The sequence below is a fragment of the Pseudorasbora parva genome, chromosome 8 (genome assembly GCF_024679245.1).
Source record: "Pseudorasbora parva isolate DD20220531a chromosome 8, ASM2467924v1, whole genome shotgun sequence".
Classification (NCBI taxonomy): domain Eukaryota; kingdom Metazoa; phylum Chordata; class Actinopteri; order Cypriniformes; family Gobionidae; genus Pseudorasbora; species Pseudorasbora parva.
In genome coordinates, this window is record NC_090179.1 from 36,933,880 (window position 1) to 36,958,371 (window position 24,492).

Genomic DNA, 24,492 nt, shown 5'->3' on the forward strand with positions numbered 1-24,492 from the left:
CCACGACTGAGATGGAAGCTTAGCTTTGCACCTCCTCTTACCGCAGAGCCAAGCATGGGATTATTGTCCTTGTCTCATTTTATCTTTGTTTAGCTGCTATCCTGAAGCTTCCTAGTGGCAGCCTCAAATGCTATCTCAGTCTGCAGTCAGTCTGTAAAGCCTTAAGCAGGTTGCATACTCTGGGGAACCTTCTTCCTCAGCTGAACGTTTTCATTACAGAGTTATTTGCTGAGGTGAATCACTCCACAGATTCCTTCACAGATACTCAGCAGTCAGAAAATGAAGGTTCCCATGGGACCAAACTCGTCTCTCCGGAAAGGCCATGGATACACCCCAACCACTTTTAAGATCACTTCCCTTCATTGTCATTCTTACACATGTGATTCAGCTCAGCGTTCTCATATATTACTTACAAAGGAGACTATTGCTGGGGAGCAACTAAAAATAGCATTGCTACTAGGTTGTTCACACTTAGCAAAATGACTGGGCAATAATCACAATCACTCATCTCACTCCTAAATAGTGCCAAAAAGTCTAGTTGAACCAAATGGATTGATAACCAATAAAATTAATATAGGCATTCATAATATGCTGTAATCCTAATCGATATCCACATAGTGTTTTTGTCAGATAAATATCCCAAAAGGGTAGTGAACTATAAATTATAGATTGGCAAGCAATATTTTAAAGGTAACTTCCTCAACATAGTCCAAGATGAAGATAGGCAGGAATACTGAACTTTAGATGCCATATAAGTGAGTGGGAAAATAGCAGCCCTTTTATTTTCGGAGAGCAAGATTACCCACATCTGCCACACCAACAGATGGCCTTCCACTGAGAGAGAGTGCACTTTAAGGTTCCATTCATTTGTAAAATTACTTCTGCTACAGGAAGCACTAAGCATATGAAGCCATAATGCAAATTTGGTTTTGGGATGCCACATAACCCAACACAGATTGCAGCTCCTCTTTCATTCCCTAAACACTATAAACATCCCCCCAAATTAATGATGGTCTGTTCTGTAATGTTGTGCTGTGTGGGGGTTCTACATCTGGTGTAGTTACTGTGAGACTACTGGGATTCTAAAGCTTCGGTAATCTTATTTATGAATTAATAAAATGTTCATAAGGCCAGCTAAGGCTTTTGAAAAATGCAATATGCTTCAAGACCACATCTCTTATTAGCGGTGCTTGCTAAGCCAAGCATCTCTATTACTACAGCTCAAACTCAAGGCTGAAAGTACATCGTCCCTCAGTTTCACAGACAAGTCTTAACTCTAGCCCCAGACTAAAAGGCACATTTGAGCCGTTTTAACTGAAAGCCTTTTTCTTTTTTCTAAGGCACGTTTATATGGGATACTTAAAATGCCCTAAACAAAGGCCTGATCCTGGTATAACTGTCCTTACTGTAAACCAGGCCTGTAGTAAACATGTTATAGACATGAATTATATACCGTTCTGCTCGATGTAGAGAGGCGTGCTATTACTTTTCTAAGCAAAATGAAAGAGAAAAATGGCCTGAAAGAGGGACCCACATTTACATTTAGTAAATCACATAGAAATCACCCCCAAAAAACCTATATTACCTAAAGTAGCAGCATCTGTAAATTATGTTTGAGTGTTTTGCATGGGCCACCCATATTTAAGAAAATCAAGTTTCTTCTACCTGTAAAACTCTGGATTTAAATCCTTGTTTAAACCTGCCTTACATGCTTTTCTTCCTATAGAAAGTTGAGCATGGGAATTATGAGGGAACTTTATGAGGACACAACTTTAAGAGATTATAAATAATCACCTCCACACAGGCGAGAACTGTAAATTCATTCAAAGGGTCTTACCTCTTCAAGAACGTGGATAAAGGGCGAAAGTTTGCAACCCTGAAATAAGAAAAACCTGAACATGGCAGCTAAACAAATTCAATGCACTGAAATACTGTCGGTGGCCTTCCAAGGTCTAATGTGAAAAATGGCTTCTTATTATAGGAACAATGAGCCTTTTTAGCACCCTTGTGAGTCACGGCCGAGCCAAACAGAGGGCGAGAAAGACAGTCCCTGTGCGGTCTGCGGTGACGTGGTGAGGAATGAATTTTTACATCAAATTCAATGCCTTTTCATTCAGATGTCTGTCACAGGCAATGCAAAGAGAGCTCTTTAAGATGCATAAAGCAGGAAAAAAAAGCCTTTCAGAGGAAGGCATTGCAGCTCAGTGCCGGGGACTGGCTTTATCACAGCGTCATTTGAATTTCAGAGGCAGGACAGTGTGATATAGCTGCAGATGGAAGAAAGAAAAAAGTGATATGAATTTTAATAAAATTGGGGGGTTGCTGTTAAAGTTTTCCTATTACACCCTAACAAAGTAGGATAAGCAGATCTAAAATTTTCTGGGGCATCTTTCCCAACGAATCATGAATGCAGTGCGCACATTAATCTCCATCCTACAAACCACACACCTATGAAAATAAAGTCCTTCATTAGTCTGTTGTTGCCGTTACCACTGTACTGGCACTCTACCCTCATAAGTCTTGCATTCAGCCTCCTCGGCTGCCTACCAACAAACCTCTTCACCTTGTTTTCAAACAGCTGAGCACCTTCTCATGCTTGTGTGGGCTTGAGTAGTGTTTGCTCTGGGGATTCACACCAGCTATGGCTCTCCACTACTGCAGCTCGTTTTTAGCAGTCATGGTTGTAGGTTTTCATCATGACACAGGAATTGAATGAAGGGGTTTTAAAGGATGCAAACAAGTGAACACAAAGGGTGTAAACAGGTGTAATTACACATATAAGCTCTCCACGCCTGGGGAGAGAAAGAAAGCTGAATTAACTAAAGGGATGTTTAGAAATCAAGATAATAAATGAGCAACATGTTCAACAAAAGGAAGTAAACAGAATGGGAATGGAGAAGCTTGTTGCGTTATTAGATACTATTTTGAGGGGGGGGGGGGGGGGGGGGGGGTTGTTGAAAACTAAAATTCACATTGAACAGAAAGATATTTATACAAACAGTCTGACAAAATATGTTTTGACAGACAATGAGCTCTGACATGATGCACTATATGAGTTTTTCTCTTGATAAATATGCAAGTTTTGAGGTGTCCTATTTTACATTGTCTGTAAATGACTTGTTCCCACTGATTCTTAAAGGCACGTTTTCATATTAAACTATGTTATTCCCTCAACTAAGATGAGTTGATACCAGTGTTGGGTGTAACTAGTTACTAAGTAATTAGTTACTGTAATTTAATTACTTTTCCCTTGAAAAAGTAAAGTAAGGAATTACTCTTATTTTTTCTGTAATTTAATTACAGTTACTTCTGATGTAATTAAACTAAATACTAAATATAATTCTACATAATTCAATAGCTGAATTAACATCAACATTTAAAGTCTAACTTTAAAATATATGTTTTTATGTATCCTCACATTTTTAATACTTTGGTCAGTTAATAAGAGTAAATTATGTAGTTTTATATTATGTATTTAAATGATTTAAAAGAGCTGTTTCATGTCAACCCTTGAATTGCTTAACTTGTTGGTTTATATAGGATTTAGAAAGTAATTAAAAAGTAATTAGTAATAAGTAATTAAATATTTTTTGGAGAGAGTAATTTGTACAGTAATCTAATTACAATATCGAAGATGTAATTAGTAACTAGTAATTAATTACTTTTTTAAAGTAACTTACCCAACACTGGTTGATACATACCTCTCTCATCCCAGTGCATGCACTTAATGGCTCTGACGCGCGGTGACGATCTGATAGCATTTAGCTTAGCCCAGTTTATTCACTATAGTACCAAACAGAGATCAAGTTTTTATACTGTTGTCTGAGGTCAACTAATGATATTCGTGTTGTTTTTACATTCAAAAACATCATAACTAATAAGTAATAGGCTATTTTCTACACTAGTTTTGAGGCTATCTTCTGAACGCTGGGTTTTGATGGGCATGCCGCTTGGAAGTAAATGCCCACGGCTAGGATTGGAGAAGATTTACATATTTAATGAGCTTCAGCTCCGCTGTCATATCTATGCCCCTGTCAGTTCAGTTCACACGAGGGAGAGATTATTTTGAAAGTGGCAACTGCAATTTGTCTTTATCAAACAAACACAATGATTTATTTCTCATCCACCCGCAATTGTATTACATGGCCCGCACCTGCACGATCGGTCGATATAAGTGCGAACCGCGCTCATACACGCGCGCCCAGATCAAGAAAGACTTTCTGCCGACGGGCGTATATGTTTTGGTCTGGTACAGCCCCGGAACAAGTACAATTACATATAAAAAAGACGCTTTATTTACAAAAATGTTGGTTGCACCATTCCTGTCGGAGCCAATATAGAAGGCACAACATTGTGTCTCCAAATCCAGCACTTGAGACTTGTTTACAAACGATTCTGCAGTGAAATGAAGCGAACACACAAACGTTCTTCCCCACGTGAGCTGGAACTTCATTAAAAATAAATGAAGTATCACACATTCCTAATATTATGATCCGAAGGAAGCTTATGCAGCGCCCGTGTTCTTATCTTGCCATCATCTTCCACATGTTTATTGCTGCTGGCTTGAGATCGACCGATTAGCTCCATGAGTCGGTGGACGGGGCTTCTATATATGAAAAGCTCAAGGGAAAGTTGATTTCTCAATTCATCACCCCTTTAAAGGATTTGGACCACATCAACTTTCATAATTTGGCGAAAAGCTGCAGAAACATTCTTCAAAATATATTTTTATGTGAAAAAAACCCACATAGGTTATCATGACAGGATTTGCATTTTTGGGTGAACTATCCCTTTAAACCAAAGACTGTTTGCCGGTCTTAGCTGGTTAAAGCTGGTCTCCCAGTCAGGCTAAGCAGGTTTTCAGCTTGACCAGCTCACAAGTGCCCAAAACCCCTCTAAATCCAGCAAACAAAGCCTGACCAGGCTGGGAGAATCTGAAAATACTTGATAAAACATTTCCCATTGTGTGTGAGAACACTGAAATATTCACCATAGAATCACATGCAGAAATCTATGGTACTTGATTTCAGAATACAAATCATAAAAGGATACTAAAGCACCACATAACACTTGCACATAAATATGTTTTTTGTTTGTGAGAGAAGAGCGCTGGTAAGGGCTCACTGCCCACGCAAACCATTAGAGAAGCTGTCACAAGAAACGAATGTAAAACAAGAGCGGCTGTAAGAATGACTAGCCCTGTGTCAGGAGACGGCATAAAAAAACAGGAAGGAAGGTTTAACCCTTCACCTGAATGGCAGTTTATTGCAAGTGCCCATATCAACACTTTCTTTTCAATGACATTTACAGAAATGGCAGTAGCATCTTTACTTGTAACACCTTTAAGTGGTCGGAAAGAGAAATTACTGAGTTTCTGTGAAACGGTGCGGGAGCGGTGTGTCAAGTGCTGCAGTGTTACCTTGTGGTGTGCGAGTAACAGACAATTGGAGTGCTCGTGTTCGCAGGCAATTTCATAATCTGGGAGCAGGTTGGCTAGCTGCTGCACAAAGTAGATGACCTCCTCGTGCCAGGGTACGTTGGCCATTGTCAGGCTACTGGCTGAGCTCTCGCCACAGTACGTCACTCCCTGGATGAAGGGCAAAAAGACAAGAGGGACGAAGCTATTAAATGCAGTGCAAAAGTTAAAAACATTTGATGATAAATTTGTACAAATCTATAAAAATAAAATGCATTAATTTTATTTCAGGTAAAGCTTAGGGTGTTTTCGCATTTGGTTCCTAAACTCTGGAATAGCCTTCCTGATAATGTTCGGGGCTCAGAGACACTATTCCAGTTTAAATCTAGATTAAAGACATCTACACAATACATCTCATAACCTTGTACTCCAGTTATATCAGATCAAATGCATTATTATCTTTGCATGACATTATGAACAGCAGCTATGCTAATTATTAAAGGCCAAGCACTGAAGGTGCATAGGCACCTATTGTATCCATTGGTGTTCCTATTATTATTTTTCTGTTTCTTCTTCTTCCACTCTGGAAGTCTACGGCAGCCCATAGAATCATATGGTAAAGAGTTTCAGTGAAGGGTCAGTCTGAACATCAACCAGAAAAACCTTTTTCAAACTCCTCTTTTGGCAGTTGCACTGATTTTCATGAAAATCGAACCAGATCATCTTTAGAGCATGCAGACTTCAAGTTATTAAAGTCAATTTATCAAACCGTTCTTGAATAATGTGCGAACAAATTAGCCAAAGTGCCCACCAAAATGAGAGGCATCGTCTCCACAATGCTTTAGCATATTCTGACCAAACTTGAGGCTACATGCACAGTTTCAGCACAGTGTCACCTAGTGGTCGGCAGATATGAAAAATATTTATTATAACTTCTCAATGGTTAGGACTTCAGATGACGTAGACTCTGAATAAACATACACAACTTCTAAATTGTCATATATGTAATTATGTTCACAACTTCACAATAAGCATTACTTCAATAAGATCATCGTTTCTTTCTTAAATTAATACATTAGCTAACTGCAGGATTTGGTTTGGTAATCTCTTAGAACTGGAGATTTCTTAAATATAGACACACAGTACCCTCTGATAACAGATCACTCTAAATTGTAATGTAAAAACATGCATTTTCTGTAAAGCTGCTTTAAAACTATATTTATTGTGAAAATAGCAATACAAAGTAATTTGCATTTAATTATTTTAAATTTAATAAACTTGGACAAAACAGTATATATTTAAAAATAATCCTGTTATTAGATCTTTACTGTAATCCTGTTATTAGATCCTGTTATACATCTTTTTTTATTGTATTAGTAATGCTGTAAAGCTGTTCAAGGTGGCACTGTAATTTAGTTCTGAGTCAAATGAGGTTTAGGTTCTCCACTTTGGGATTAATCAATGTATGAAGATTATATATATATATTTTTTTTTTTTTTAAACTAACGCACAAACATGCTTTTTCAAAAACAGAGTTTTTAAGAGGCAGGCCAATATCAGCTGTTGAAGATTCATGCTGATGTAGAACTGTGCCTCTGTTCAAAAAAGGGACACAAAAACACTCAGAAACATATCTGCGCACACACAGCCTAAGGACACAGCGGCGCGTGGAGGCTGATTTGGTATTTCTATGGATGATGGAGACGACCAGATCATCTCATTCAACACCTACACACACACACACACGACAGGACAGCATTCACGTCACACCTCAAATATGTTGCTGTGATTAGAACAAACAGGCTATGATGGCTGCATGTACACCACATGCTGGGAATGAAATTTCAGTTTACATTAATAATACGATTTCGGTCATCATGAACTCTGATGTCTGATTGGATACTGAAACAAACTGGTGTCAAGTCAGGTCACGTACTCTATTTTAACCTTCACACACTATGAAATGTAGTCATTAATAATCCTTTGCAACCAAACGAGTGACGACACACCGCTGGATGAAAATGAACTCATTTGTAGCGTGGCCACCATCAGTTCATAGGTCTGTTTGTGTGTAGGAGTTGTGCTGTTGAAAAGACATTACTTATTCTGTGATAGAGTGAAAACCCATTCTGCAAGGCTTTATCCTATTTCTGTATTCATCACTAGCAGCTGTTAGGACTGTTACGCTGAAAAAACGATAGATGAACCAAGGCATTGAGAGAATAAAAAAAGACATCATATGAGAGAGATATCAGATACTTCATACCTGTAAACAATGTGTCAATGATTTAAATGGTTCATTTTGGCCTTGTGAAACACACCACAAGGCCAAAATAATGGAGATTAAAAGCATATTAATTCTAAATAATGTGAATTCTTAATGAATCTCAAGAGGCATTTTGTAAGCGAATGATTCATACAGAATTTCCCAAAGCTTTCTTTTACCTGAAGCTAATGGCTTATAATTATGTATAAGTATAATTATGAACATACTCATGATGAGAGATCATGTACAATACAGTTTTTTTAATTGCACATTATTTATGTGCAATTGTCAAATACTATTCAGAACTGAATTAGTTTGAACTCTACATTTAAAAAAAAAAATTATATATATATATATCGGTTGTCTCTCTTTAAAATGCCATGCAATCTTTAAAATGTCATTACATCGTTTCACAAATAACAGACTTCTAATACTCACATAATCATGGTCACACATTTAAAGAGTATAATGCAATATAACACAAAAATTGGTTCATTAATGTATTATGGTATGAGCTATGAACAGATAAGTATTATAAAGCATTATGGCTGTATTAGCATTCCAATGCATTTCATTCCTCTCTGAGAACATAGACAGTGGAAATGAAAGGACAGGTTTCTGGTCCATGGCTGATGTCCAAAGCTGATATTTGGGGTCAGGTACAGAATTAATGAGCCCAGCTCTTATCTGGCTGCTCTGTAGCCATAGAGAATAATGATTACCTACAGAAATGCCTTTATAAATCAATGAGGCGAGGAAAGCAAAGGCGTTTCTCCAGCCAGTCTACGCAATCTAACAATCCTACAGATTTTCTGCTATGGACTAACAGTCTGACTCTAATAAGACAATGTTTATACACTGATATAAAGCTGAACTGTAAAAGGTGCAATGAAAAATAATTTAACTGCAGGATGTTTTAATGTGGGATTAGTGGTAGATGAATAATTCTCTAATAGTTTCTCAGTTTAGTGTCCTCAAATGTCCAACCTTTTGAATAACTAAGGTGGAGATAATTTGGGAGCCCAGCACAGACGGTCCATCTTTGTGTCGGGACGAACATCTCCGAAATGCTCTAATTGTGCAGGAATAATGGTTTGATCAATAACTGCACAAAGAGGACGATTCCTCCTCAGCACTGGAGGAAGGAACAGGACACGTGCGCTACACATGGAGTCCTTCAACTACAAATTAAATTGTGTCATTACATTTTATTAGTGATGTACAATATATTGGTAGTATTTTTTTCCTGTTAGTCAGTTTTTTCATTCATATCAATTCATTTCCCTTGACCCAAAATTGACTCAACTCCTGACAGAAATAAGTTCCTGTTTACAGGATAGCGTTTTTGTTTTTAAAACGGGGTGTTGTGATGGTCAAGACCTTGTATTAACAATGCAAGAGACAAGCACTCTGTAAAGTTTCCTTTCAATGAATTTAAGGTCTGGACTCAGAGGTATCAATTTATGTGTGAAAATAATTCTTCATGCTCCCACCTAACCATTTTTTTTACAACATGAGCCTACTGAATCTTGACATTGTCACCCTGGAATATGGCCATGATGTGTCTTCCTACATGGTTGTTTAAGAAATGAAAAGCTACACAGGGTCAAAAATAAAAATGGCCCTGAAATGTCACAAACATTAAGCAATCATGTTCATTTCAAATACTTCTATCACTGACAACAGTAGTCCGGCCAGGATATTGTCATTAAAAGTTGTTGTTGCAGCCCTCAACTGATGTTGATGTTGTCTTGTTGTGTTTTGGCCTGAAGCTCCGCCCTGCACTTATCGACCAATCACAAAGTCAGTAGTGTTTGGGCATCCGGGTTGCCAGATCTGCTCTAGTTACCACAGCTGCAGCTACAAACGCTCCTGCTGATCCTGCAGCCTATCTGCAACCTCGAGTCAGGGGGGAGGGGGAGAGGGGTACACCTGCAGTACAAGTTTTGGCCACAATCTTACATAAGCCACGTTTCCACCCCAGGAACTTTCAAGGGCGGGACTTGGGCGCTGAACATGCTGATTGGTTTAGCTCACGCAGCATTTTATTTCAACTGGCATTTTTAAAAGTCTTTTGTGAGGTTCGTTCTGCGTTCAGTAAATATCAGTCTTGCTCTCTGTCTGATGGCGCGCATTCGTCTCAGCCATCTCACATTCAATGTCCGTAATAGCTGATAATAATATACATTGTCATTTTAAATCTAGTTTTACAAGCTTTCTGCATATGCTGCTCTTTTCTGTCATTGTTAATGACCTCTTTAGTAAACCTATACATAACCAGCAAAAGCAGCACAGCTTGAATCTCTTCCATACTCATTATTAATTTTTTTACAGTCTATTTTTCACCATGTAAACGACCTGACCGATTACTTTTAAGTGTGTGTCCTTACATGACGTGACAGCGCGCGCCGCGCTCATGATGACAAGAGAGGAAAGCTCATTTTTCTGAGGGGTAAACGTTTTATTTCGTAAGTTATGAAGATAATGTTGGAATAATGAGAGCGTATATTGCCCCAGGCAGTTTTTACTTTAACTGCGCCTGACAGAAGAATTTTTTTTTTCTGAGATGATTATTACACTTTACACTTTGCAGTCCTACATCACCGGAGTAATCTGCCTAATCTTCACAGAACTTTAGATCGCGGTGGAAATGCAGACAGTTGCAGGTCTGGGGGGAGAAAAGTTCCTGTAAAAAAGTTCCTGGTACAAATTGTTCCTGGTAATTTTGGTGGAAACGGGGCTATACACTTTCTTTAATATGTTTTTTTTCCTCCAATAAATATCATCTGTTTTCTGACAGTTTGAGTAAATATTTCACCAGGAGTGTGCAACAGGTCTGGCAGATCCCGCATGTACAAATAAAAAAGAAGGGCACACAAAGGTGTTGAGAAATGTGATAGGTAAGGAGCAGCTGTTGGGCACTGTAATTACTGCGAGGAGCTACACTTTGGGTTGAACACCTCCATAACTCACAAACACATATCAAACTTGCTCGGCTACCACCAAACTTAATGACCCTCTGCATATATCACTCACTACCCTGTTTCAGGTCTATAAAAGTGGCCAAACACAGACAAAACAATGTTGCCACTGCTGGTTGTTTGATGACTGGATCAATGGTGTCCAATAGAAGTAAATGAGATGTCAAGAAATTTGATGTCTGGCTACATACAAACAATGTATATTTGCTAGGAGAAACTTATGAGCTGATGATAAAGCATCAGCCCATAAATAAGAAATATGACTTTTAAAGTTGTGGCTAGAAACAAAGCAAGTCCCTTTAGTTCAAAACTAAACAAAGGTTCATAGGTTTTATTCCAAAAAAAGGCATGAATGGATAAAATGTCTAATATGAACGCAATGTCTACAAAATTGCCACCTTTTTTTAAAAAAATAACGAATTTTAGCCAGATTTAACGTCTTTGTGCTTCCCATATACTGGCTGCCATATAGATGCACAAAATGATTGACTAGCAGAAAGCATCTCATTAGTTCAAGAATGCAGAACTTTACAGCATTTTTAACTCCGACAATAAGGATTTTTTTTTTCAACAATAAGGCTTTTTGCCTGCTTGTCTGGTTGGGCCAATCTGATTTGCTGTTGAAGAAAGATTTTTATTATCAATGCTGAAAACATGGTTTTCCAACCATGATACATTTTTTTAGCATTTTGTCATGAATAAGAAGTTGGCAATGCATTACGAAATGGTTCGTAATTTTCAAATGATTCTTAAATGATGCTAGTTGTCAGTCAGCCATATAATTATTTTATTTTTTCACATAATACATTTTGCAACCAAATGTTTACGTTTGCAAAGCATAAAAAAAAACATGGTCATGCTTATAATCCAAAAAAAACGACAAAAAAATCTCCTAATGGCCCCAAAGCAAAATCCTTATTGTTGAGACAAAGCAATATATATATATATTTTTTTTTTTTTTTTTTTTTTTTTTTCTTCATTGGGATGTCAACATTAAGTTAAAGGTGTCATAACTGGCTTTTTTTCTTTTTTTATACTGTTGTCTGAGGTCAACAAATGATATTCGTGTGGTTTTTACATTCAAAAACATCATAACTAATGAGTAATAGGCTATTTTCTACACTAGTTTTGAGGCTATCTTCTGAACGCTGGGTTTTGATGGGCATGACGCTTGGGAGTAAACGCCCACGGCTAGGATTGGAAAAGATTTACATATTTAATGAGCTTCAGCTCCGCTGTCATATCTATGCCCCTGTCAGTTCAGTTCACACGAGGGAGAGATTTCTTTGAAAGTGGCAACTGCAATTTGTCTTTATCAAACAAACACAATGATTTCTGCTGACGGGTATAAGTTTTACCTAATAAAAAAGACATTTTACTCACATAAGTTTGTTGCACCATTCCTGTCGGATCCAATATAGAAGGCACAACATTGTGTCTGCAAATCCAGCACTTGAGACTTGTTTATAAACGATTCTGCAGTGAAATGAAGCGAACACACAAACGTTCTTCCCCACGTAAGCTGGAACTTCATTGAAAATAAATGAATCACACATTCCTAATATTATGATCCGAAGGAAGCTTATGCAGCGCCCGTGTTCTTCCACAATATCTTGCCATCTTCTTCCACATGTTCATTGCTGCTGGCTCGTGATCGACCGATTAGCTCCATGAGTCGGTGGGCGGGGCTACTAAATTACACGTTCTGTAGAGCCGGTGTTTCGTAGCGCTATGACGTAAGAATGAAGCACACGATCGTTTTCTGGGCCTGGTGTCTATAAAAGCTTTTCTTTGACTAAAAAGGACGTTTTCAGCTCTGAAACTTACAGGATAATCTTATATTATCATGAACTTTTATATATGAAAAGCTCAAGGGAAAGTTGATTTCTCAATTCATCACCCCTTTAAAAAATGAACAAACGATCTCTTTAAATTACTTATTCATTATTATTATTTAAATCTTACTGTTAGACCTAGTATGAGAACAATCCGTTCAAGTTTACATCTAACTACCCCACAGTAATGAAGCTCAAATGCCAAAAAGCAACAACAACAACTTGAAAGCAGAAGTCTAGTTAAGATAATTAACCCAGAGCTGACAAATGATTAAAATGTGAGTGCAGGCTCAGAGATTTAAGCCAGCCTGCCTCTGTTTGAGTAAACTGCAATATTTTCCTCACACTTTTTCATAGCCTTTATTTTATCCCATAGAAGGCGGCGTAAATCCTCGCCTTCTGCGGTCTATGAAAGTGGGCGATTATTGTTGCTAGGTAACAGCATGTCATAGTTGAAGTCGGCTTTACTTTGGAGTGGCTCTGCTTTGAATGTGAATGCGCTGAGGCGGGCTCCCTATGGGGCAGGTGCACACCGGTCACATGACTGGCTGTTGACTCGTAATGAGATTATGGGCAATTCTGTGCTCCTCTATTTAACAGCCCCCCTCTTTCCTCCGTTCGAAAAAAAAAAACCTGCTAATGTGAAGATAAGACCGCAGGAGAGAATACCTGAAAGAATTAATGCAAATTGCAGCTGAACAGGGAAAAGAGGAGAAACAAGGATGAATAAAACTGTAATTTAACTTTGGAAGATTGTTTTTCTTTTTAACATGAAAGATTGCGTTTTTCCATCTGGAGAAACTGCACGCATTTCTTAGAGATTTAACAAAATATGTGTCCCTCATCCGAGCAGGTTTCACGCCATGGTGGTCTGGGACGCACGAGTGAATCAGTTATCATATACAATTAAACCAGGACTGTGTAATTACACAGGTCAACACACTCCAGATGCATTAAGGCAAAGAAAAACTGACTGAGATGAGGACAGATTTAATCAACTGCATTAATCTTGAGGACAGGTTGATTAAGTAAGAGAAGGGGTTTATTTGCTGATAAAGAAACTAACTAACATTTAATTAAAAAGCCATTATCACTAGTTGACTATTTAAAAGCTACAATCTTGGCATTTCATGGAGGACTGACTCAGCCTTGATCTTCATGGATCATTATATAAATGGAATAAAACGTAAAATGCATTCTGAATCAGAACGTAATGATTTATAGCTCTTCATTTACTAAAATTAAAGAAGAAAATTTATATTAAATTAGGGCTGTGTGTGATATGGACAAAAAAAGATACCATAATGTTTTTTTTTATAAAAAGTGCAATATATTATCAATTTAATCATGATTTTGAAACAATATTCATTTATTATTTGTTTATTTGATCAGGGTCAATACACCGTAATAAAGCATAAAATATGTAAAATGAGACAAAATTGGCAAATGTTCATCTGTAGTCCCTTAGCAGGTTGATGAGAAGCTCTATGAAAATGCTCACACTTGATTTAACAGTAATGGCGGGCACCATATTCTTGCACAAATTGTATGTGACGGCATCAGTTACTTCATGCATTTTTTTTACTTTTGCATATGTTGTGCAGTTTGCAAATACCTTTTTATTCTATTATTATTTATGTTCAACTGGTTCGGAATGTGCCATTGTTTTTGTAAACTTTTTGTAATCTTGTTTCTTGTAGCATCTCACGCCTTACGGTGTTTTATGCAGCACTCAAAGTAAAACAAGTTAAAACGTGTCTGCATCTTGTGTTTTTAACCTCAAAATCACGTTTTGTGTGCCCTATACTCCGCTTTGCTGCAACAAAAGTTTGACAGGTCCTGCAAATTACCTGGCTCTATAATATATCATCTCTCCAGTATTAAAATGCCATCCTTTATGCTGCCCTGAATTCACCTTCCCTGGATCCGGTGCTTTTTTCCATGTCGTAACAGTAAACCCACTTTGTTCTGTTTCATCCATGCTACATTCTGCTGCACACTGAGGGGGCAGGTGGAAAAATCGTGCTATCTGTGGTTTAGAATTTGCGCATGCTCACATTTTTACTACGACTATTTCATCGCAAAACTAAAAAAGAAAAAGCCAACAAACTTTTTGAAGACAATCAGTTCCCTTAAGAGATGCATCCATATAAACTCCAACCCCCATTGCAAATGCAATATTTATACTTTCCGTCTTATATTTCATGCAACATGAACAGTGAGCTGGCTGTGCCTGGTACAGTTTCTCTGCTGGCCTGTCAGTGTTCTGCTCTCTGTGCCAGTCTCACATTCATGAGATTTCATTACAGAAGTAGAGATTCACAGGCAAATTCATTAAAAAAACTATGTATTCCAAGTCTTCAAATGCTTTGAATGGTTTGTTTATGAACTCACAACTAATCTGCTTTCGTTGAACTCATTGATCACAACGGTTAACAGCTCACTTAATTTTAAATCAGGGGATATGACTTAAATTTGAGTTTCTTCATAAAGTTATCATACCTCAAAACACTTGCAATACAACCCAGTCATGGATCACTTATGTGATGCCTTTGAATATTTTCTTTAAAGCTTCAGTACCAGTTGAAATTCAATGAAAAAGAGTGATGAGCACATTTTTCTAAATTTCTCCTTTTGTGTTCTACCAAAAAAGCCATACAGGTTTGGAAATGACAACGCGAGTAAAAGACAATTTTCATTCTTAGGTGAACTATTCAGTTAACTGGCATAAACTGAACAGAGATGAACTATTTTAATTATAAATGAGAAAATAGATATTATGCAACATTTCATAACAAAATGCACTAAAATTGTGAAGGATGCTTGATACAGCAATTCCAAGAAGATATTTTTAAAGTTTAATATCCTTTAATAATGTAGCATTCAAGTCAAAATCTCTGTAGCACAAATGTTTCATTAGTCACAACATTTTATGGAGTAGCACGTGCTGAAAAAAAGTAAATCTCATCTGAGATCAAATCAATCCAATCTAGATTCATTGGCTTTCAGTGAAGGACAGAGAACGAATTTAATTAGCCTGGTCATTACCTTGTTTTTCTGCAAAAAGGATTAGGAGGAAATGATTGGGATTCCATCAAAAGCTTAATAAAGATTTACCTATTAAAGCCAAAAGGGTTCAGAGACCCTCATTAGAAGCGGATGCCTGAATTAGGAAGGTGAGAAGCATACCTTGACCTCGATGAAATCTGGCTGGCCAAGGGCGATGAGATCTGAGTAGGCCTTCAGCTCATCCACATTCCAGGCCTTCACCAGGGTCAGTCTGTACACAGTGCGCTGTTGCTAGAATAGGAAACACAAGGAGGAGCTGTCAAATTACTGCTAAATTAATCCAACACCTGGGTTTGAGAAAACCAAATGATATATGCAGCCCACTTCTGTAATGTGATGAATGTCTGAGCGAACCCAGATGATCAATGAAAGAAAAGAAAAGAAAGGGGGAAAGGGGGGGGGAGTGGGGGGAGAATCATCTTTCACAAAAATAATACAGAGACTAATTGTTTCTTTTGGAATAGCATGCATTAATGAAGCACTATATAAGGGATGTGTTTGAAGAACATTCTTTTAAAATTATTAAGATAAGGATTTACTAGTAAAATATTGGGGAGACTCAGTGGCTGCATTATCGATATAAAATGATTTAATTACAGAAATAGAGACTGCTGAAATGTAAAATATTACCCAATAAACGTTTTTTTTTTTTTTTTTTTATACCTATGTGTATTTTTCTACCCAAACATGTAGAAAAAAGGTGTACAAATCATACATTTAGGGATATAACAGCTTGATTTCAAACAAACTTTTCACATTGTCATTATGGGGTACTGTTTGTAGAATTGGGGGGGGGGGGGGGTTAATAAATTTAATCCATTTTGTAATAAGGCTGTAACAATGTGGAAAATGTGGAAAAAGTGAAGCGATGTATGTAGGGATGGGCGATATGGACTCGATATGATGATATTTTCTGGTATTTATTGCGATAACGATATCAATGACGACATAAATTGTTTTTGACTACAAGTGATCTACAGTAAAACACACCCATCATCAAAAAGGCTCCTATAATAAACCAGTTACATAAAATAATAATATTTTTTAAAATAAAAATCCAGACACCAGCCTTTTCAGAAATGGAAAAGTTGCAGATATACTTTTCTTCTGTAAAAGTGCAAGTAATGTTTAAATAGTGCAACTGTGCTGAAAAACATTAACATTATACAACACAATACAAACAATGATAATTCAAATCAATAAGTTTGACATGTAAACACAGATTCTGCATTTATTCATATTCTCATGGTGCAAACCGTTACAAAAGTAGTGCAGAGAGCAAAATTAATAATCCCAACCATGTCTTCAGATTATTATTATTTTTTTTTTTTTTTTATAAAAATGCAAATAATGATTTAATGCTAGAATTTAGGTAATTTGAGCTAAAACTTGGTAATCATGTGCGAATAAAAACATATGAATGCATATGTCATTTTAACTGAATTTAGGACTGGTGGTGGTGCTTAAGACATTATTCGTCATTCAGTGTTTCCATAAAAAAAAAAGAATAATAATAATAATAATACTGATAAGATAATACAACAAATTCTTCTACTAATAAAAATAAACCGCACTAAGGTTGATGGGTTCATGGATATTAATCATGTTGTCAGAATTCACTCAAACCGATTTGCTGAAATCAAAACATGGACAGTAATAGATGAACAGCAGCCAATGAGATCGCTGTTTGCGCATTCGTTTTTTCAAACTGACAGCAGGTTGTGCGCCTCACAATAGTTTACTGTGCATCAAATACACTGTGCATTCATTGAGGTGAACTGAAATGGTGTGCTTGACAAAGAGAGAGTCTCTCAAGCGCTCAGCGCGTAAAAATGTGTGTTGTACAGGTTCCAGATTGAAGCGGTAACTCATCGTTTAGTGATAAACTCCTCCGCAGCTTCCGCCATAGTTGTTTTTGCTCTGCACATGAGCTTCAAATGGGTCGCGTCATCAACTAGGCTTTACTGTTATTATTGCAGGAAGACCAATTTTTATCGTGGGGAGAATTTTTACCAGTATATCGCAAAACGATATTGCAAAAAGATATTTTTGATTTTTTAAGATATTTTATTTTTGAAAAAGATATATTATAGCGCCATCCCTAATGCTGTGAATACTTTCTGGATGCGGATGCACTGTAATAAATAATAATAATAATACAAGTTCAAGAAAAGTTCTTGAAAAAAAAAAAAAAAAAAAATTAAACATATAAACCAACCAAAATGTACTAATGGTCACAGCCAAAGCATACACCTTGGAATGAAAAAGAAATAAATACCTAGCTAAACTTTTGATGTAATAAAGGTAAGATATTCAGCACATCTCAAGACTGACGAATAATTCAGAGCTTAAAGTGAGATTTCTCCATTTCTAGCTATTGCATCAATGTAATCTTGCTGATGGTGCTTAATATTATCACTGACAAGAGAGTCAGGTGAACATGGAGAGAAGGAGCAAGACATTTTAATAAGAGAGCTTCTCCAAGCTCCAGCCTCCGGTGTCTGGCCCTGGGGTCCTGGAGTTGGAAGTGCTCCGGCCCACATCGTTATTCACACACTGATGCCCTAAGGGGAGGAAGACCACACAAAACACAGCGAGTGATAATGGACGCTCATGCCTCCCGTTCCTGTTATTGCACCTTGTCAATCAAACAGTCCGACTGTCACAGTCTGACATTGCTCAGAATAACCATGTCCGTCCCAATGCCTTTGTATGTTTGATTGGTTGGTTTCTACCGTAGTACAGATGTCAGCACAGTCAGCATTGTTCCTGATCCATGCTAACTGGTTGATTTGCAAGGCAAGGACTGATAGGAGGGATGGAAGCCAGCAAAAGCTACGGAGGATCTGGCCTTCACAGGTATGCTCATGAATGTGTGTGCAAGAACCAGAGAGAGGAGGACAGACATGAGAGATGGATAATTGGAGTGATGTGGCAGCGGTTGAGGGTATTTAGAGCAGCAACCCATTTTAGACCTGTCAAGAGATCTTCATCTGTCCCATACCTGAGACTGAATCAGGAGCAGGTGAGCAGGTCTCCGTAAAAACAGACAGCCACATGCTAGATCAGAACAGAAGCATGCCAACATAGAGTCTGCTGTATGTGTAGCGTGAAGAAGTGCTGACACATAGCCTGAGGTTTCACAATAAGCCAAGCCTCACTATTATTATTGCACATATTTGGAGAAATCAATTAAAGCAATGTCTTCTATTTAAATATTTTTGTTCTAAAATCAACCAAAAAAGTGTCAGGGCATTTTTTAGGTTTCCACTTCTATGATATCCTGTCCACATCATATAATAAATATCAAATATGCTTACAAAATACACAAGACACTAATTAGACTTTATGAAGACATTTGAAATGTATATTTTGGTCCCTAGATATGGTTTGCTGCTTAGCTTCAGAGACATTTGACACGTCTTTAAATTAAATCAAAAGGAACTTTTAGTTGTCTCTGATGTCCCCAGAAAATGAAAGAGTTAAATAAGTCTCTGATGTCCCCAGAGTGTGTATGTTGAGTTTCAGCTCAAAATACCCCACAAATTATTTTTTGTTGCATGCTAAAAATGGGGGTAAGGAAAAACTCACCATTGTGTGTGTCCCTTTAAATGTAAATGCTTTTAGTTCATAGTCAGACAATGATGGGAAATGCAACAGGACATTTCTGAATGGTTAATCGATGAATATATGTAGATGATGAGGAGTTAACTATCTTTAAGATAGTTCGATAGCTCTTCAAGCATCAATTAGCATGTTCCTTCATGATAATCTATAAATCGCTGTACAGGTACTCGTGTAGGAACTTTTGTAAAAAGCCTACAAAGTTAGAGATTATAAGCTGTATGGACATAAAACAAGTATAGTTTAATTGCAGTTATAACTTAGTTTGTCATCTTGCTCTTATGACATGCTATTGCATATTGCAATAAAGATGAAAAGACGGATGCCACAGCTTGAGCAGACTGACAGATATATGAATGACCATCCTGGACTGGAGCACGTTTGTTTAAATGTGTATTCTCTTCAGAACACATGTAAAATTTATCAAGTCGACTATGGTCTATAGCAGTGGTTCTCAAACCTGTCCTGGGGACCCCTCACCACTGCACATTTTGCATGTCTCCCTTATCAGACACACCCAATTCAAATCTTAGAGTCTCTACTAATGAGCTGATGATTTGAATCAGGTGTGTTTGATGAGGGAGACATGCAAAATGTGTACTGGTTGGGGGTCCCCAGGACAGGTTTGAGAACCACTGGTCTATATGGTATGTATAAGACTTTGATTTTCTACAGGACATTACCCAATACTTTAGGCAATATAGTGTGTGTGTGTATATACACACACACACACACACACACACACACACACACACACACACACACACACACACAATTACATATACACAAGGATACTTCAAGGGGATTTATTTTTCTCAGCAAGACAAAATGTCTACATGCACAATAAAAGTAATGTTACTTTCCCTCAACGTTGTTTGACAGTTAAATTTTGCACCAAGTGAAGTGGTGATATTGATATCTTAACTGCAGCAGAAAAGCTTAAAAATTGTTAATATTCTGAATTAATAGTCTGCATAAACTAAATGTGAAATTTGGATGGAAACATAGGCTAAAACGACCCAGAACATCTTAGCAACTATATAGCAATGCTGTGGTAACTGTCCAAAATACCCTGGTATATAATTCTAGCACATGGCTCTTCATCTGTCATGTGCTGTATTTATACTATTTCCTTGGAAAACAAGAGAGATGTGCAATGCATTTTAACGCAAAATGCACTTATCAAGCATGAATGCTAGAGATCCCAAGGAGACACTTAGTATGGAGGGAAGGGTTCTGTCTATGTGCCCTTAACTAAACCCTACACCACTCAACCAAGCAAGGGCACACACAAACCCCTGTCTCCGATTTGTAGAGACATTGAGTACTTGAGATGAATTCCAATGGATTTTCTTAATTAAATATTGAAGACTCTGTTTAAGAATAAATAACTTATTTGCATTTCAGTATTGATGTTGATGTTAGTCCCCAACTAAACACAGAATTGCATGTGAAGTAAGATGAAGTTCATTATACTTTACCTCATACATTTTATTTGTTACTTTTCTAAGCCAAGGCAAAACACTGCATGCTGCATACAGAAGAGAACTAATCCATAAAGTTTGAAGTTTGATTAAAATCGATATGAACTTAAAAATCACTTCCTTAATAAATGTTCAAGTGTTCACAATTCAATGGGTTACGCCATTCCAAAAGGAAAAAAATCTAATTGATTCCCTATGAATAAAATGACATCTTGCATCATATTTTTTGTCATTTAAATAAATTTCACATTACAGTAATGTGCTGCAAATGACATTTAGTATTGACTTCAAATATAAAGGTACTAAATTTTTTATCTGACACATCTGAAGACAAATGACCCCATAAAGCCAGCTTTATTGACTTCCATCATTCAGAGGTCCCATATTAAAACTACAGCAAGTCGATCAGTCACTATCTGATTCCCTGCAAACTGCTGCTTTACACCTCGCTCTGTGCATTTGTGAGAGCTCAAACTATTTAAATGTGCAATAACAAATTAATCTTTCATCAATTTCATTGTACTTCATAGTACATAATCTCCAACAAGCCGCTTTAACACAAGTGTACTACAGTCAGCAATGGTTTATTCTACAAATTTGGAAAACCATAAGGTCTTTATTCAGGGGAAATAAAACTATTATAAACGATTTGCAGTTTATTTATAGTGTCATCTGTGATCTACATGTACATGTGTCCAATAGACAATCACACACACACACACACACAATAAAAGGCACTCATTGAGAAGAAAAAAAACAAAAAAATCAAATTAGTCATGTTTCCCTGCTCTGCAACAAAGCAGCACATTTAGATGAAATTATGTGAACGAAAAAAAAGACAACAAAGGAAGTGTCAGAGACCGGATGCAAAGATGTCCATTCCAGCATCTCCCAAAGGATTCTACCTATTTCTTAATTAACTAGGGTCAGAGCCCTAGTTTCATATTTCTCTCTTTCTGAGCAAGAAAAAATAAGAATTATTTATGAAAAACCTTTTTTGTTTGTGGTTCATCATAAATTTGTTTTCTGTATATTTATACACATAGAAACTATTAACATCCCCAAAGATGTTGATAGGATCATGATAAGATTCTTATTTTGAAATCAAATCTGTACTAATCTACTTATCTGCAAGTTTTTACTAACGTTGATTAGAAACATTTTTTAACATACACGCAATAATTCCATTCGTGAAATTTCCTCACTAGTAAATATTCCATGGTCAACTGTTAGTAGTATTAGAACAGTAGTATTAGTAGTGGAAGCATTTGGGAACAGTAGCAACTCAGCCATAAAGTGGTAGGCTAAGTTAAAAAAATAATTCACAGAAGCCCCTTTCACACTGCGATTCCGGCAAATACACGGATAATGCGACCCGGCATTTGTTCCCGGGCCACTATATTTGGTCCATTCACACAGCCAGCGAAATACCGTAATATGTGCGCTCACACACAACCCGTAACGGTCTCGGATCCTGATTTGACGTATAATGGCGAGCGATCTCAGCTTCAGCGCGGATAGTAAGGAGCTCCGTGGTCTCGACTTGTGTCCAGTTTGCGCACATTTCTGCTTGTTTAATTTTAGTTTCTTTTGTATAAGAACACTCTCTGCGTTTAAAACACCGACTAGCTCTTCTGGCACTGCAGGGTTGTATTATTGAAAAAACAAGCTCTTGGAGTTGCACGATAACTACGTACAGTTTGCGGCATTAGTTTTGGCTTTTGTTCACAGAGAGCTCGTTCCCGGATCGAAACCCGCAATGTTACTAAGTCCCGACCCGGGTTCAATTCGGTAATCAATTCCGGGACGTGGTTGCTTTCACACAGAAGGCGACCCGGCAATGTTCCGGGAATATTGCGAGTCCGACGTGCAGTGTGAAAGGGGCTAGAGTGGGGTCAGCCCATGCTGAGGGCGCAGATGTCAACAGCTTTCTGCAGATAAAATATTTACAGACCTTAAACTTTGTGTCCTTCAGATTAGCTTGAGAACAGTGTGTAGAGAGCTTCATGGAATGTAATGTAAAGCATGCCACCACTGGACTCTCAGAGCAGTGGAGACATTCTCTGGAGTAACGAATCATCCTTCTCTGTCTGGTGTGGGGTTGGGCTTGGCCGCTTAGTTCCAGTGAAAGGAAACCAAGACATTTTGGACAATTTCATGTTTACAACTTTGTGGGAACAGTTTGGGGATGCAACCTTCCTGTTCCAACATGACTGCCAACAGTCCACAAAACATTGTCCATAAAGACATGGATGAGCGAGCTTGGTGTGGAGGAACTTGACTGGCCTGCACAGAGTCCTGACCTCAACCCGATAGAACATCTTTGGGATGAATAAGAGCGGAGACAGCAAACCAAGCCTTCTCGTCCAACATTAGTGCCTGACCTCACAAATACGCTTCTCAAAGAATGGTAAAAAAATTGCCATAAATACACTCCCAAACCTTGTGGAAAGCCTTCCCAGAAGAGTTGAAGCTGTTATAGCTGCAAAGGGAGGGCTAACTCCATATTAAACCCTATAGATTAAGAATGGGATGTAACTGAAATTAATGTGCATTAAAAAGCAGACCTCCCAAAACGTTTGGCAATATAGTGTATATATGTGTGCGCATATAATATTCTACTAAATAATATCTACTAATTCCTTTTCAGGGTCATTAAGTAACACAGGAGAACATGCATCTCTGGCAGCGCAATTGTCAAGGTATATCAAATTATTCATGCATGTTTAATCACAAACGGGTTTTAGTTTTCCACAGTGCAGAGAAAACATGAAAAAAACAACACAATTAATCTAAACAAGATTAAAGTATATACAGACTGTTGGCCAATATCTGAGAAGAACCAATTAAGCAGAATGAAAACTAACAACAAAATTAACAAGGACGTTATGTTGTAGACATTGAACATGTGAAAGGAAAAAAGGAATCTAACTGTTATGGTGATGAATGTTGAGAATAAAACAGCCATTGATTTTGTTTTTATACTTGAGTCACATTTATCTCTGACTCAAATAGAAGCCAGAAACAAATCCACTGTAATTAAATCTTGTAGATGTGAAATGAATAAGCCATAGAAAAATTAGTATACATAATGGCTGGCAAATTCTCTCTCGTCTCACAGAGCCAGAGTTTCACCATCAGCATAAAGTCTGGAGAAACTGCAACTTATTCTGGTCACAAATCTCTCACGGAAACAGGAATGGAAAAAACAAATGTATACTTATTCCCTCGGTTTCATTGCTTCTTTTATTTGTCACTTTGAACAAAAGCCCAATTCTGAATGCCTCACAATCCTGCTGTCTACAGTGCCATCACTGTTGAGTTGCTCTCTTCAGTCAGAAAGCGACACTGCAGGTGATTTCAACTCATTAGAAAACAGAAGAGCACTTTCTTTTCGTGTCTTCCTTATGACTCACATATGCACATATGTACAGACACACACACACACACATAGACCAAGCGGTCTGTTCAGCGGAAAATGCAGGGAAGTCATTACAGAAGTTTAGCACACAGACGCAGTGAATCATCTCTGAATGATGGCACTTAAAATCATTAAGCAGTAATGCCAAGGCCTCCGTGTAACAAACGGCTTTTGTCATCACAGCTTTCTAAACTCTGATTAAAGGCCACTGATGGACAGCACCTACGCATCGGGCTAGCATTTTTAACAAAACTTCACCTTAATATCACATTTAAAACATTTGAGGGCATCCGGCAACTTTTATTCAACACCCATTTCTGATGTAAAAAAAGACATTGCTAGAGACAAAGCAGGTTTTGCTCTTATTACTCAGATAAATCAGAGGATTTAGGTTAA

General features: G+C 37.5%; 1 protein-coding gene across 1 annotated transcript in view; it reads right to left on the reverse strand.

Moving 5' to 3' along the window:
* tyw1 (tRNA-yW synthesizing protein 1 homolog (S. cerevisiae)) overlaps window positions 1–24,492 on the reverse strand; it is a 76,115-nt gene that overhangs the window by 3,640 nt on the left and 47,983 nt on the right. The window contains exons 15-16 of the mRNA XM_067451101.1: window positions 15,688–15,798; window positions 5,420–5,587 (exon numbers count right to left, since the gene is read on the reverse strand). Of these exons, the coding sequence (XP_067307202.1) occupies window positions 5,420–5,587; window positions 15,688–15,798 (279 nt within the window). The remainder of the gene's footprint in view (window positions 1–5,419; window positions 5,588–15,687; window positions 15,799–24,492) is intronic.